The sequence below is a fragment of the Stenella coeruleoalba genome (assembly GCF_951394435.1).
Source record: "Stenella coeruleoalba genome assembly, chromosome: 10".
Classification (NCBI taxonomy): Eukaryota; Metazoa; Chordata; class Mammalia; order Artiodactyla; family Delphinidae; genus Stenella; species Stenella coeruleoalba.
The window spans coordinates 31030499-31046766 of NC_137156.1; the positions used below are offsets into that span (position 1 = coordinate 31030499).

The 16268-nt window shown below is 42.7% G+C and overlaps 1 protein-coding gene across 3 annotated transcripts; it reads left to right on the forward strand.

Annotated features, from left to right (window-relative positions):
• Positions 1-2319: 2319 nt before the first annotated feature.
• Positions 2320-16256, forward strand: ENPP5 (ectonucleotide pyrophosphatase/phosphodiesterase family member 5). 3 transcript variants are annotated; one of them, XM_079934908.1, is made up of 4 exons: positions 2320-2381; positions 5051-5914; positions 7395-7571; positions 12231-13471. In XM_079934908.1, exons 2-4 carry the CDS (start codon positions 5086-5088, stop codon positions 12656-12658), a joined length of 1434 nt encoding a protein of 477 aa, XP_079791034.1. In that variant the 5' UTR covers positions 2320-2381; positions 5051-5085; the 3' UTR covers positions 12659-13471. The 3 variants fall into 3 exon arrangements, with proteins under 3 accessions (XP_079791034.1, XP_079791035.1, XP_079791033.1); XM_079934909.1 differs by lacking the exons at positions 2320-2381; positions 12231-13471 and adding exons at positions 2409-2525; positions 15989-16256; XM_079934907.1 differs by lacking the exon at positions 2320-2381 and adding an exon at positions 2409-2525.
• Positions 16257-16268: the final 12 nt, after the last annotated feature.

The following is a 16268-nucleotide window of genomic DNA, read 5'->3' on the forward strand; positions in this document are numbered from 1 at the left end:
TATTTTGCAGAATGTTCTATAAAGGATTAAGAGATAGACTTTGTTTATTTTAGTTGTTGTGGTGGAGTATATTACAACCTTAAAGATTTTTAAAACTGTGAAATAATTTGCTCATTTTCCCTACCACATGGTACAGACTAGTTTTGAAAACAAAACATCTGTGGCAGAGCCAGTCTTGGCTATTTCATTAAAAAAAAAAAGATCCTATTCCAGTTTTACCACAAACCTCTTCCAGCTCCTGAGGAAGAAAATAATTCAGCTCTCCAGCCCCTATTAGGCAGGCAGAGGGACCCCCATCTCCAGCCCAAAACCCATGAAAGAAGTTGATTCTTCTGTTACACCATTATTCAGAAAAATATTACTAGCTCAATGATTACATATATTAATTCAATAATATAAAACAAAGGAATAGCTACAGTTAACAGGTTGTGGCTTAGGCGACCATAACTGGCTGAGTAGTGATTGCATTTGGACAGAAATCAAGGTAACAGGGAGGACAGAGGGCTGGTACAGATGTGGAAGCAGGAATTCCATGTGTTTACAATCATTCCTGTAGCTGTACTATGTAAGCCAGATTGTTTTTACCATTAGAGACATAAGTTATATAACAAGCCTGCCAGCTGACACTAGATGTCATTATATGGGGATCTGGGCAGTGTCTCTGGCACTCGCTGGCCCCCTCATGCCTCGTTTTCCGTGCTGTGCACTGTGGTTAACAGCTGCACCATGCCTGTTTCACAGGGGTGGGTCGTGAATACAATCATGTCTTCCACAAAAAGTTTGCAGAGTCAGGCAGTGTCATCTGAACAGAGTCCAACAATGCCCAGCGAGACAGGCCTGTTTTCACTACTCTGCTCTCTAATCAGCATATGCTGTTCTCTGACTGTTTTGGGAGAACATAGGGGGGCCTGTTCTAGGGGGACAAAGACATAATCCCGGGCCACCCCATTCCGAGTTGAGGCACTTTCAAAGGACAGGGCTCTGGGCACTTGGACCAACCTGTACAACTTCATTGTCACTGGGTCTGGGTAAACAGAGACACCAGCTTCCCTCTTAATCCCCATCCCACACGTGGAAAACCATAAACTCAGGTCACTACAAATAAAAGGCCATGGAAGAGTGCCCAGACACCCCTGGGGATGGTATGATGCATTTGGAAGGAAGCCATTGGGGCAGGGACTGTCCCTCCATGAGAAGTTGAGAGAAAGAGAAAAAACAAGGACCGAAATGTTTGCCTCATTTAATTAAATATCAGCAGGGCTGTCATTCATCTTACGGTCCCCGTATACCAGACAGGGGATGGGAGCCCTGGAGCGGACCCAGAGCTACTGGCTTTGCTCTCCATTTTAACGACTTAAGTTGTTGAAGCTTGAGTTGTGACAACCAAGCAGATATTACTGCCCATTGCATGGTGGTCAGAATCAGGCCTGGGAATTCTGTAGATGGACAAATTCAGAGGAGCTCAAAGTCACTGCTACAATTTATGATAAATATAGTTGGGACCAAACTGGCAAACTGTGCACATGCCTGCACTCCCTCTGACCTAAAAATACCACTGATTACAAAAACACCTGAAAAATTAATCCACTGTGGTAAGGGAGCAGAAGAAACAAGGCCAAAGAAGACTTCCTGAAAGAGGCATCAGACCTTACGTTCTTAGCTTTATTGCATATTTGGAAACAAAGCTGGGAGCAGAGTGTGGCCCTGGAGGCACCCATGTTGTCCAGTCTCTCACCCTGTGTAAATTAGCCCGATTGGGAACCCGGCTTGGTGTAATATGTGCATTCTTAGTTGCCACACTATTGCAGATCCCTCAGAGACCTGACATTGCCAAAACCTGGACAATAAACATTGGGGCTGCAGAGCTCACTAAATTAAATCCTTTTAAATTAGATTTTGCATCGTCCTATCGATATCCTGGGGTGCTCAGGTGTTCCTCGGAGTAAAGTCCAGGGTATGGTGCCACCCATTTGTGGTAAGAAAACAAAACAAAAAAATGGGATAGCGCACTATGATCTCTCTGCCTCACTGACTACAGGCACAACTGCCCGTCTAGAACAGGCACAGCGCATAAAGGTTTCGTGACCCGGCAGAGAGGGCCTTAGCGAGCGCCCAGCGCCTTCGCCTCCCCGCCCTCGGGCCTCCCGGCCGGGTCCACGCCTCCCCGAGCTCCTCCGGCTCCCGCCCTATCCACCCTCCGAACCCCACAGCGCCCGCCCCGCTCGCACTGATTGACAGGCGGGACAGCGATCCCAGGAGCCCGGCTTTTGCTCCGCAACCCCAGCAGGAACCGTCCCACTGTAGCCAATGGGAGCCAAGAGGCGGGGCCTGCGTCGGGCCTGCGGTGCTGGTCAGGTGCTCTGAGCTGAGGTGGCTTAAAGGTGAGGGACTGCAGGTTCGGGGGGGGGGTGCCCCTTGCTGCCGCCGCCTCCCCGCTATTGCCCCCGGTGTGCGGGAGGGAGCCCCCTCCAGGCCCTCCCTCCCATTGCCCCAAGCAGATGTGGACTGAGCGGATCGCCGCGAGGGTAAGAGTCCGGGAGTGTGGGAGGCTGGCCTGCCGGGGACCCACCCGCCTCCTGCGGGCTCCCCAAACTACCCTCCCACCCATTTCCACTGCACACATACCCAGAGCACGTTAGGGCATCTGCCAGCCTTGGTGGGCGGGAGGTTTGCGAATTGGAAACGTACCCTACCTCGAGATCCTTCCAGGAGCTAGGATGGAATCCCGGTGAAGAAGATGGGGCGATGCATCACCCTCCTCTTGATGTATATTCGCTCTACACACACCTACTCCGCCTTCAGTGTCCTTCCTCTCGTTTCTTGACGCCCCGTCCCTCCAGATTTCCAAGGCTGGCTGTGGGGGAAGGGTTGGAGGGGAGGAGGAACTGGAATGCAGCTCAGTGAAATCTGGGCCCAGAACTAGGGATTCCACTGCGCAGTGCAGCATTTTGTGCGTGGAGAAGAAATCAGATCTCCTTTCATCCCTACCCCCCACTTCCCAGTTTGTTGCTTTATGTCATCGATGTGATGATGTTGTCTTACCAAACATTCCTAAGCTTGAAGCAACACTTAGCCTTTGTTTATTTTCATTTGTCCCAGGAAAGCAGTTCTTTCCTGCTTACCACAGTTGCTGAATTAATTTATTAAAGTAGAGGAAAATCAGATGTTTCATATAGTTGATTCTTTTTTAGCCTTAAATTGCATTTGGTTCATAGTATCCTTCCTTGTGTTAGGAAGGTGAAGGAGAGAGAGAGGAAAGGATCACCATTCTTAGCCAGAAATGTTAATAAGTATACTTACAGTTCCTTATGGGAACTGATTATTCACATTCCTTCCAGGTTTCGAAAGTTTATTGCTGTTTGAGAAATAGTTTTTAAATTTAATTTTTGAACCATTGTCTGGAGACCAATACCTAAAACAATTTCAGTTTAAGCAACAATTTCAGTTGTAGGTATGCTGAAATCAATTAAAAAACAAAACAGAATTCTTGCCCCTGACAGCAAAGCAAGCACACCAAGCAGTTTTTATTTACCTGCACTTACAGCAAGGCAAGACAGGGTCTAATTTTGAGGTTTAAGTATGTCTTCAGCATATTCAAATTAGGAAGATGTCCAAAGCTGAATTCGATTGCTTTTTTTAATATCAATTTATTTATTTATCTATCTATTTATTTATTTATTTTGGGGGCCGCGTTGAGTCTTCGTTGCTGTGCGTGGGCTTTCTGGAGTTGTGGCGAGTGGGGGCCACTCTTTGTTGCTGTGCACAGGCTTCTCATTGCAGTGGCTTCTCTTGTTGCGGAGCATGGGCTGTAGGCATGCGGGCTTCAGTAGTTGTGGCTCACGGGCTCTAGAGGCTCAGTAGTTGTGGCGCACGGGCTTAGCTGCTCTGTGGCATGTGGGATCTTCCCGGACCAGGGATCGAACCTGTGTCCCCTGCATTGGCAGGCGGATTCTTAACCACTGCGCCACCAGGGAAGTCTCTCAAGAGATTTCTTGACACAAAATACGGTTAGATCCAGGTTTCGGTGGGCTTATAAATACCTTCATGCAAGAATGGACAGCAGAGGGAGAGAACAAAAGATCCTTACTGGATTTGCAAACCCAGTGGGAACTGACCAAATTTACCTATGTATTGTTTTTTCATATTATCTCTTATTAGCTTTCTTGAATAGAATAAAAGCTTTTTAGAAATACAGGCGGATTACCAACGACAAATAACAACAACCTTGATCCCAAGAGATAATTTAATCCTGGGAAGTGCCTTTTCTACACACATCACTGATAAGACTAAATGTTGATGAATTTTAAGATTAGGAAGGTCAACATCAAGTTTTAGAATTATGTTTCAGTTTATACTTAGTTCATAATCTAATTGTTTTGTTTAAAGAAGGCTATGCTTTGATTGACAATACATGAATGCAAATTACATTTCACAAATATATTTGAATGTCACAAATTTTGTCACTTCAGGATACCAAGTTAATCTATTTTCTCCTTTCTCTCGTGACATCTCTCACATCTCTTACCATGATGGACCAGACACAAGGCCTTGCCTTTGAAAAACAGAGGTGTACACATGTACTTTTAAAAAGTATTATTTTTAAATTTGCTAGTGCAAAGTTGCTTGTTGCTAGGTCCCTATAGCCCATCTAACCATAATGATAAATATGTCCACAGGTATTCGACTATATAAATGTTTCTGACCAGGAGTCAGAAGTCTGAGTCAACCTGAAAATGTTTCTGAAACGTTGTATGTAAATTATATCATCTTTTAAAATGATATTTGAGGAGCTTATTTACATAATTTCTTTGAGGAGTGTTTCAATAAATTCTTGGAAACTAAAACAGTTTCTAAAATGCAAATATAATTTTTAGCTGTATTTACACAGGGAGCCCCAGGTCTCTTGTTTTAAGATGAAGTTCTGCAGCATAATCCTTCCAGGCTGTGATTTACGATGTAACAGGGATCACTCAGCACCGTCCCTCTCCATTTTGGGTGAAGTAAACAAAACAAAATGATTGCCATTAACTTCTATATGTTTCTTAAACAGATTGTCTTACACTGAACTGATCAAGTACTTTGAAAATGACTTCAAACCTTCTCTGGGTGTCCTTCCTACTTGCTGCATTGACACTTTCAATTACATTTTCTCTCCAACCAGACCAGCCAAAGGTTCTACTAGTTTCATTTGATGGATTCCGTTGGGATTACTTATACAGAGTTCCAACACCCCATTTTCATCATGTTAAAGAATATGGTGTCCACGTGAAGCAAGTTACTAATATTTTTATTACAAAGACCTACCCTAACCATTATACTTTGGTAACTGGCCTCTTTGCCGAGAATCATGGCATTGTGGCCAATGACATGTTTGATCCTGTTCTGAACAAATCTTTCTCCTTGGATAATATGAACATTTATGATTCTGAGTTTTGGGAAGAAGCGACGCCGATATGGATCACAAATCAGAGGGCGGGACACACGAGTGGTGCAGCCATGTGGCCCGGAACAGATGTCAAAATACATAAGAGCTTTCCTACTTACTATATGCCTTACAATGAGTCCGTTTCATTTGAAGAGAGAGTCGCCAAAATTATTGAATGGTTTACATCGAAAGAGCCCATCAATCTTGGTCTTCTCTATTGGGAAGAACCTGATGACATGGGCCACCTTTTGGGACCAGACAGCCCACTCATGGGGCCTGTCATTTCAGATATTGACCAGAGGTTAGGCTATCTCATACGAATGCTGAAAAAGGCAAAGTTGTGGAACGTTCTGAACCTAATCATCACAAGTGATCACGGAATGACGCAGTGTTCTGAGGAGAGGATCATAGAGCTTGACCAGTATCTGGATAAAGACCACTATACCCTGATTGACAAGTCGCCAGTGGCAGCCATCTTGCCCAAAGAAGGTAAGTCTGAACTGACTGGGGGTCTGGGGCCTGGTCTGCGTGTGCCCAGTGCGATTGAGTGGGGGATTTTTGTTTCTGTGTCTTTCAAGTGTGCTTGCCTTTGTCATGGTAATATTCTGGGATTTAATTCTTAGTCTCTGAAAAGACAAACTCTCTTTTCTCAGAGTCTGATTTTTCACTTTTTCCTAGAATATGAAAACTGATACTCTCTCTACGTATTTATGGTAGTCGCGTTTAACCATTTTGGAGTCATTGGATATGGTGAAAGCTACAGCCTCCATTCTCAGAGAAATTGAGATGGGAAGATAAATACAAAATGTGCCTGCAGTTAACAGTGATTTTAGGGAAGCCCTAAAGCCTTCAGTGGATCCTTAGTCAGGACCTGCTTAATAGGGAAGCAGTGGGGTATAGGAAGGAGAGAGTTTCGGTCGTCCTGCGATTTAGTTCTCTTATCTGTAAACAGGGGAAGTAGTAACAGTACCTCAAACTTTTTACAAACCTCTCCTGGAAGCCTCATACCAGCTCTGTCTCTCGTTATTTCTGTTTTAAAGATAGGTGAACAAGCTCAAAAGGTTTAACATCCCCAGGTCAAAAGGTAAGTGCAGAGCAAGACTCAGACTTGCAACTCCTGACGTTTGTTTTATCACCTCCTGGGGTTAGTCTAGGTATCCAATGAGAAAACAGATCTTGAAAAGCGGAAGAGCTCACAAATGAGAGTTAGATCCCTCGCAGGGGAATTAAGAGGATCATAGGAAACAGTGAATGTTAAAATAGGCACGTGCAGCGGCACACAAACATTGCTACCAATTCAATACAAAATAGCAATCTTCTGTGGTTAAGAAAATTGCATTAACCCTTCACTTCCCCTGATCAAGTTGGTATGGTGTTCCCTTGTTGGCAGGGAGGAAGCCCCAACAAATGGATTTGAAAAACAAGAAAAGGATGAAAGATATTGCCCAGGTGTACTGCGTTTGAAGTTACAGGGAGTACTTCTGCAACGCCTCCAGGGTTTCAAAGAACGTTTGACCAACCCTCACCCTCCACTTACCGAATTTTCTTGTCTTGAGATTCTCTATTTCTGTACTCAGAACTACCAGAACTTAGCTCTTTGGTTTTGTTTAGATGTTGCAGTGCCCTTGACGTTTTACTTTGTGCCACCACTTAGTACCTGTGTGTGTGTGTGTGTGTGTGTGTGTGTATTTAATCTTTAGGGATTAGAGATTTCTGGTTCTATAAAATGTCTTCTCTTAAGGTGAATTTACTTTAAGAGAAGATTATTTCTCAGTTTCCCCCACAAGATGATTTCCTCAAAGGGGATGGGAGTTCTAAAGTGTCTGGTGAGCCTTCATTACCTTGAACTTGCTGGCTGTCTATGTCAGTAGGATGTCTGCGTTGATTGACCTGTGTTGGCATGGTTGTTTCTTTGGCTGTAGCAGTGAGTGTCTTGTTCTGACTGCCTCTCCTCATCCTTCTCTTTTAGGCAGATTTGATGAAGTCTATGAAGCACTAGCTCATGCTCATCCTAATCTGACTGTTTACAAAAAAGAAGAGATTCCAGACAGATGGCATTACAAACACAACAGTCGAATTCAGCCAATTCTCGCAGTGGCTGACGAAGGGTGGTATATTTTACGGAATAAGTCAGATGACTTTCTGTGTGAGTATGTTATAGTATTTCTCCCCATTCTGCATCGTTGTCTGCTAAAGTGGAGGCTAAGTGGGAGTTGTTTCTGCCGTATTCAACAGTCTGTTTATCGATTGAATAACTAGCTAGTGTCACACATTAATAGCTAAATAAAGATCCAATAAAGATCCCAATAAAGATTTATTGGGGCTTTAAAATGAGGTAACCTCCTAAAAGTGGAACATTTACTTCTCTTGAAGCCTTCAGACCAAAGAAAAGCACAGTACCCTGTACTGCTTATTATAACCATTATGTTCCGGAGGAAGACCTAACTGAATTTTATAAATTGAATCATTTTCTGCATCTGTTTTATACTCTGATTTCAAAAGAGTTTAATCTCTGTTTTTCTTTTCAGTTGCTAGCTTTCTAGTTTCTTTTGCGCTTCTGGCTCTACCAAATATAGGCCAGCTTTGCTTTACACCTTGGAAACATTTCTAAAAATAAGTGCATATTGGCATGGATAAAAATATATCAAGATATATTTTCCTAATGAATATCTAGTGGTATAATTTTGGAGATATTTCCATTGAATAAATTTAGAATATAATGTAAATCCTATTTAAAATTAAAGCATGCAAAATAAAGAGCTTCCTGCTATCCTTTTTTTTTAAAATTTATTTTTGGCCACACCATGCAGCTTGTGGGATCTTAGCTCCCCACCCAGGGATCGAACCCGCGCCCCCTGCACTGGAAGCGCAGAGTCTTAACCACTGGACCACCATGGAGGTCCCCCTGCTATCCTTTTTTTTTTTTTTTTTTTTGCGGTACGCGGGCCTCTCACTGTTGTTGCCTCTCCCCCCTGTGGAGCACAGGCTCCGGACGCGCAGGCTCAGCGGCCATGGCTCACGGGCCCAGCCGCTCCGCGGCATGTGGGATCTTCCCGGACCTGGGCATGAACCCGTGTCCCCTGCATCGGCAGGCGGACTCTCAACCACTGCGCCACCAGGGAAGCCCCCCCTGCTATCCTTAAATGTAGTTTCCCCTTCTCATGTAGCTTTTAACAAGTTAGTCAAATGGAAAAGTCATCCACAGGATTTTTATTTTGCCTGTTATTTGCATATTTGCTCTCAAACTCCCCGCCCTTACCCTGCTCTGCTTTCTATCAGCAGTGACAGATCCCTACAGACTAAATTTCCCAGGCTCCTTTGCTAACTGGTTTCTGGTTCAGTTTGGTCAATAGAGGACCTTTGCAGGAGTGTGGAAGGCTGGAGTTTGGGAGAAAGCCAGGGTATTTTTCCCCCACTCTCTCTGCCCCAGGCTGTGTCTCTAACAGTGACTTCATGTCCTCTCTGATCCCAGCTCTGGACGACTTCCTGCTCTATGGCCTCAGTGCCTACTGGGTAGTCCTGGCTTTGGGGTTCTGGGGACACTACCTCTTCCTTCTGTCCCTCCAGCATGGGGGCCATGGGAGGTTCCCACTGTTCTACTCACTGGGTAACCTTGCCATCCCACGTTTGCTTCTGAGCTTCAGCACTTTCGTAACTAGCCCCCATCTGAAATTCTCTCTCTTGGATGCGTTCCACTTTCTCAGCTGATGGAGATATTAACACACACTACCAATCAATTCACTGGGAGTTGTTTCCATTCTGTTACTTGAATGTTGAAGCAAGCACATGGTGTCAACACTATCTAGAAATGTTCTTTTAGGCACTGGTCCTTGATACATATAAAAGATGAACAAAATGTCCCTTTAGCTAGAATTGGGTCCCATCATGTTTATTGATAAAGAGAAAAGCAGTCGCCTGGCCATGGCATTTGAAGAGCATATGTAAGGCACATTGGCAGATGCATACAGGTCCATGGGTTCTGGTCCTGAAAACAGGTTTTACATAGAGATAATAATCTGTAAAACAATATTTGATCAGGCCAGGAGAGCTGTTTTAAGAAGGCTTTTACAAGTAGTTTCCTTGGCCAGGAGAATAGTTGCCACCTTTATATGTTCAGGTTTTCATGTATGGTGCAGGTAGCTCTTATGTTGGAGGGGTTGCTCAGAAAAGAACTGCTATCTCTGAGGAGATTGAATGACAATTTACAATTAACATAAATGTAAGTGGCTCTCTTGAAATTTTGGTTTGGTGAACTACACATACTAGATGAGTCACACCTATTTTGAGCAGAAAACCTTAATAGTGCTCCTATTTCTGTTACATCATGTTCAGCATAATTGTCTATTCAACAAATAATTAAGTACTGGCTACTACAGTCCTCAGCCTGAGTTCTATAAGAGAATTCAGCCCTAATGTCCAAAAGCAGTGGTTCTCAAAGTGTGTTCCCTGGACCAGCAGCACCCAAATCACCTGGGAACTTGTTAGAAATGCAGATTCTTGGGCCCAACCAGATCTACTGAACTAGAAACTGTGAGGGTAGAGCCCAGCAATCTGTGTTTTTACCTGCACCCATCCCCCTACCCCGGGGTCTCAAGTTTGAGATTCAAGTTTGAGAACCTCTGCCCTTAGGCATCCATTATTAATAATAGACAGTATCTAAATACTGTCTACTGGATCAAGCATTTATTGTAGGGGCTACCATTATGAAACAAAGTCCCTCTTCATGGGAAAAGTTTTCTAAGTCATAATGAGTTCACTTCAAATCTGATTTTCTAGTAAGAAGTGTGATATGATTTATCTTTGCCTCCATGATTAGAGTCTAGATCCAACTTTTCATAGACACGAGCACAGCAGTCATCCAATCAATTACAAATTATACAATGGCACATTTCCCAAGGTTACTATCGATTAATTAACTAGAATAGCACAGTCCCGTCAGATGATTCCTAGTGATTCATAACTCCAGCGTTATTTTCACTTGAATAATAAACTCAAAAGAATCATGGCGGGCTTCCCTGGTGGCGCAGTGGTTGAGAGTCCGCCTGCCGATGCAGGGGACACGGGTTCGTGCCCCGGTCCGGGAGGATCCCGCATGCCGCTGGCGGCTGGGCCCGTGAGCCACGGCCCCTGAGCCTCCGCGTCCGGAGCCTGTGCTCCGCAACGGGAGAGGCCACAACAGTGAGAGAGAGGCCCGCGTACCACAAAAAATTAAAAAAAAAAAAAATTAAAAAAGAATCATGGCACTAAGAATGACTTCTTTAGATGGGTTTTGCCAGGCAGATTTGGAATTACTTTGAGGAGATGATTCTCGGGGGAATTAATTTAGGATTTTCGTTTTTGCAATGCTGTGTTTTCATTGCATATTTCCCGGTAGCAAACACAAGCAGTACAGGCTAATTTTTTTTTTTTTTTTTTGCGGTACGCGGGCCTCTCACTGTTGTGGCCTCTCCCATTGCGGAGCACAGGCTCCGGACGCGCAGGCTCAGCGGCCATGTCTCACGGGCCCAAACGCTCCGCAGCATGTGGGATCTTCCCGGACCGGGGCACGAACCCGTGTCCCCTGCATCGGCAGGCAGACTCGCAACCACTGCGCCACCAGGGAAGCCCAGTAGGGGCTAATTTGCTAGTCCTTCTCACCACCTTTAAAAATAAAGCCTTTCAGTTTTCTTTGGTTGCCGTCTCATCAGCAGTAGCACCCTGATATTATGCTAGACGTACATGCCCTTAAAAGGCAGCTTTTGGCAAAAATAGAGACACAGATGTAGAGAACAAACGTATGGACACCAAGGGGGGGAAAGTGGTGGGCGGGGGGATGAATTGGGAGATTGGGATTGACATATATACACTAATATGTATAAAATGGATACCTAATAACCCGCTGTATAAAAAAAAATAAAATTCAAAAAAATAATAAAAATAAAAGGCAGCTTTTATTATGCAGGAGTTTTCATCCTTTAATTTTGTATCATCTTCTGACTTGGTAGGTCAGGAGACTCCTCAAGTTTTTACTTTGTAGCCACACGAAAGCACACAGTGCTAAGTTGGATCCTGATCTGAACCACCAAAGTCAAGATTTTACCCACAAGTCCTGACTTTTTTGATAGCAGATTGTAACTGTAGCTAGAAGTTTCATTTTTGTGGTGTCTTTTGTTTTCCTTTCTTATTTTCCTCCTTTTATTGGTAATTATGAATTATTGGCTTCATGACTAAGAGCACCTTTATCCCTTTATCTTTAGAACAAGCTGGAACATAGTAGGTACCTCACAAGTATGTGTTGAATATTAGTTTACCTGCCACGAAAAAAATATCACTTTCATGTTCCCCTGACTTGCCTCAGCTTTGCTCTTTCCCCTTCTTCCTGTGCTGCTGAAGGTAGTGTTGCCGGGAGAGAAAGAGTTGTGATCATTTGATTTTTCGTTCCCTGAAGTGAATTGTGGTGTTGACAACAGCAGAGATGATTTGTAAAAGATCCTTTTATTTAAAAGTCAAATTAGAAGGGCTTCCCTGGTTGCGCAGTGGTTGAGAGTCCGCCTGCCGATGCAGGGGACACGGGTTCGTGCCCCGGTCCAGGAGGATCCCGCATGCCACGGAGTGGCTGGGCCCGTGAGCCATGGCCGCTGGGCCTGCGCGTCCGGAGCCTGTGCTCCAAAATGGGAGAGGCCACAATGGTGAGAGGCCCGCGTACCGCAAAGGAAAAAAAAAAAGTCAAATTAGATAAAATTTAAGTTCACAATTTGATGATACAATTATTTCCATTTTAATACCATATGGTTGGCTAACTTGTTCATGCATTTTATCTTCACAGTAGGCAACCACGGTTATGATAATGCATTAGCAGAAATGCATCCCATGTTTTTGGCCCACGGTCCTGCCTTCCGAAAGAATTTCACAAAAGAGGCCATGAACTCAACAGATCTGTACCCCCTGCTCTGCCACCTCCTCAATATCACTGCGGTGCCACACAACGGATCACTCAGGAACGTCCAGGATCTGCTCAGTTCACCAACTCCAAGAGCAAGTCCTTATACACAGAGCCCTCCTCTCCTCCATGGTAGTGTCAAACCAAGAGAAAATGAACAAGAGGAACCATATGCTTATTTCATAGGGGTCTCTCTCGGTAGCATTATAGTTATTGTGTTCTTAATAATTTTCATTAAACATTTAATTCGCAGTCAAATACCTGCCTTACCAGATTTTCAGGCTGAAATATCTCAACCATTATTACAAGCCTAATGCTCCTTTGATGTGGAGATTGCATAGTTATGTCAGTGTTTAAAGGTTTCAAATTCTAGGAAACCAGCTTCAAACATTTGCACAGACCATTAAGCAGTTACATACATATGCAGAGGCAGTCCTACACACACACACACACACACTCATGCACATGGACCAAAATACACATACCTGCAAAGGATGAAAGATGGGGAAGTATGTTTCCATTGTCCTCTCTGGCTTCTGGTAGGTAAGATCCTGCTTTATTTGGACTTGGCACATACAATGTATATATTTAACAACTTTGCACTATTTGAAGTACCTTACATATTGCACTTTAAATTAGTCTCCTAATGGGTACATTTATGTGAAATGCACTTTATTGACAATTACGTCTGATAACTCGGTTGAAAAAGACAACTTTTGCACCCATGTCCCAGAATACCTGTTATTCCTTGTTCAAATGGAACGAAATTTCTAATAATTCCTGAATACTGTAGAAATCTATCTTCTTAAATTGGGAGAGCATGAAGAAAGTGAAAACTGTTGAAAATGAAATGTGATGACCTTTGAACACTGAATTTTGAAGAGATGCATTCCCAACAGCAGGGTGCATCTGTGGGCACTCCTTGTCATATTTCTTTGCAATGGACATGGGTTTTCATTTACTTTTTCCCCCCAAAAAGAGATCCAAATACTGACGGATTCATTCCAGGTATGTTGTTTCCATCATGAAATTCATTATTGCTGTTTCCTGATTAGTCATTTTACTCTGATTTTAATAGTAAGACACCATGAGACCTCTACTCTGTAGGCTTGAAAAAAAAATAATAAGACACCATGAATATACATTTCTTTCCTCTCGAGTCTAGCACTGGTCTGACTAGAAGGCATCAGGCACCATCTCAGCAATATTTTCTCTTGCTCTGTAATTATTTGTTTCCTTGAAAACGAAATCACTATTAATCGCATTACAAAATCAGATGAGATAAAACAGTGTTTTCTTTCTGGTAATCTGTAGTGACAGAGCACAAGCATCTTTTAGATTTCAGCATGTGAAGGTCTGGAATTGCAAGAGAGCACAAACTACATTAGGGAAAATGTAGGCCACACAATCCTTGAAAAGAACTGTGTGGAGCTTGGGGGAAAAAAAATTAGACAGAAACTTGGGGAAAAAAATTAGGCAGGGCCATTGTTTGCAGTGTACCCAGGACAATGCTAAAGGGTGCCTGGTGGCAAAAAATAGTGAAGCTCCTAGAGGTAACAGGTAATTGAAACAAGAGGAGCTGAGGTTATAGCCTTGTTTCCTGAAATATCTGAATATCCACTCACCAAATGCTCAGTGGACTCAAAGATGAATCCAGGTTCACAAATAGACTTTACCTCCTGGGTAGGTTTTTTCACCTGCCTGTTCATCTCAGCTTCCCATTCCCTTCCATGGAAAGATGTGCCTTAGATCTCTTAAGTAGGCTGGTTAGGGAGAGGGTAGTGTTACCTATGGTTTCTTAGAGGAAAGAGAAGGCCCTGGAAAGAATAGCTTTCCTTGAAGAAAATAGAAACCAGTTTATAGACACGTGGCCCACAGAAAATACTGTGATTTTGTGTATATTTATGCACCAACTCGCTAAAAGTAGGTAAAGTGGTAAATGTATTCCAGAAAGGATAAACTAGATGTAAAGAACAAAAGTGGCATAGTGAAAAATATAATTGAAGTGCTTCCTAAAATCAGGTGAATGAATTATTTTTTTTTTATTTTATTTTTTTTGTGGTACGTGGGCCTCTCACCGTTGTGGCCTCTCCCGCTGCGGAGCACAGGCTCCGGACGCGCAGGCTCAAGCGGCCATGGCTCACGGGCCCAGCCGCTCCGCGGCACGTGGGATCTTCCCGGACCGGGGCACGAACCCGCGTCCGCTGCATCGGCAAGCGGACTCTCAACCACTAGCGCCACCAGGGAAGCCCAAATGAATTATTTTTAAATGATGATACCAGTAAACAGTGTTAGCACTTAATTCTCATGTCACCAATACAACCTCTAAATGGGATAGAATGGAATCGCTGGAAATGTACTATAGATGAAAAAGCTGAGAAGTGGGATGGTAGATAGCAGACTCCTCAAGAAGTCTGAACTCCGGATTAGACATTTTACAACATGTGACCACGCGTATTGGCTTGCTTTGTAGCGATGAACTTATCTGCGTTATTGAGATGCCAATCTAATGACTGAAAGATGAAACTGGTCTATTTAAAAGCATTATTATTCAAGTGCTCTCTGTGTATTTAAACTAATTGTTGCATTAAATTCATTTTAGAGGGTGCTATTACCTTAGTAGTAAGAAGAGAGTAGATTCTGTAACACTGATGAAATCATGAAAATTCTGATATGAAGATTTGATTATTGAATGGTTTCCTTTATCTGCAGATACGTATTTTCCTGTAAGTATCAGCAGGAGAGTTTACCTGAAGGAAAATAAAATTTTAAACTTTGCTGGGGAAATATCTAGTCACTCATCATTTTTCGATAGTTTCATTGTTGTTTTGGTTTTATCTGCATGTCTCTGTGGTCAAACTTTGTATGCAGTCAACACAAATGAGCATATAGAAATAACATGTAGACCAGCTAATCTTCCTAACTGTAAGTAAGAACTTTTAAAAGGTCCCAGGAATGGAATCCCCCCCTCACAACACTGACATGTTTGCTCTAAATCCTCTGTCGTCTATTTTGAAGTTGATTAGTTGATAACGATTTTTCTTGTTCAGCATGTATTTTGCAATGTCTTCTCCCTTTGCCACCTGCCATTGAAGTTGAAAATTGCTTTTCAAAATGCTTTCTGTCCTCTTAAGTAAAATTAGGATCGATTCTATTATTAGTTTCAGTTTCTTACAAGAGCCTATTTCTAGAAAATCTATAGTTTTCTTTTTTTGATGCTATTTTTATCAGGTTTGATATCAATGTTATATGCCCCTCAAAAACTCATGCTTTTTTTTCTACAACACTAGTTTTATGAAGCAAATATAACAGGGATAATCAAACCCAACCAAGGGGCACTAAAAGAGATCACTGTTTTGGGGGCCTGAAACTTTTTTGTAGAATAGTTTATACTTTCTCAATCTTTAATTAAGAAATTGGTTTTAATTTTCTTTCTCTATTGGAATCAATTTTATTCAGTAAATCTGGCATCCAAACTTCAGGAAGCGCAGGGCCTGGGAAATGGTTCTGGATCCAAGGACCTTAGCCCAGGAGTTAAACCACGAGGAGACAAAAGTAATTTGTTGGTATAAAGTTTTACCACTTTTGAAATGCTACAGAACTCTCTTCCAAAGTAAAGTGCCTTTTTTTTTGTTTTCCCACAGTTCCTAGAAGTATTCAATGAATGTCAAAAGAGGAAATTAATCACTGCTCTATTAGAGGAAACTTTGTTGAATCTATATTAGAAAAGACATTAAATACTCTGGCTATGTACAAAACTAAGTTTAAATACTGTAATCCCGCCCTCACCCTGAGTGTTCTGTAATCACCTTTTTTCAAACTTCTTCCTGTCTACTGTAAGTCAATAAATTATAGCTCTAGAAACTCTGCAAAATTTATCTTGGCTTTCTTTCCAGTGATGTCCTTATGTTGGATTGCATATTT

Bases quoted from the DNA above. Each gene is read 5' to 3' on its own strand.
- ENPP5 (XM_079934908.1), top strand. From the start codon at position 5,086: ATGACTTCAAACCTTCTCTGGGTGTCCTTCCTACTTGCTGCATTGACA. The intron at 5,915-7,394 runs GTAAGTCTGAAC...CTTCTCTTTTAG, and splicing joins AGCCATCTTGCCCAAAGAAG to GCAGATTTGATGAAGTCTAT. The intron at 7,572-12,230 runs GTGAGTATGTTA...TTATCTTCACAG, and splicing joins TAAGTCAGATGACTTTCTGT to TAGGCAACCACGGTTATGAT.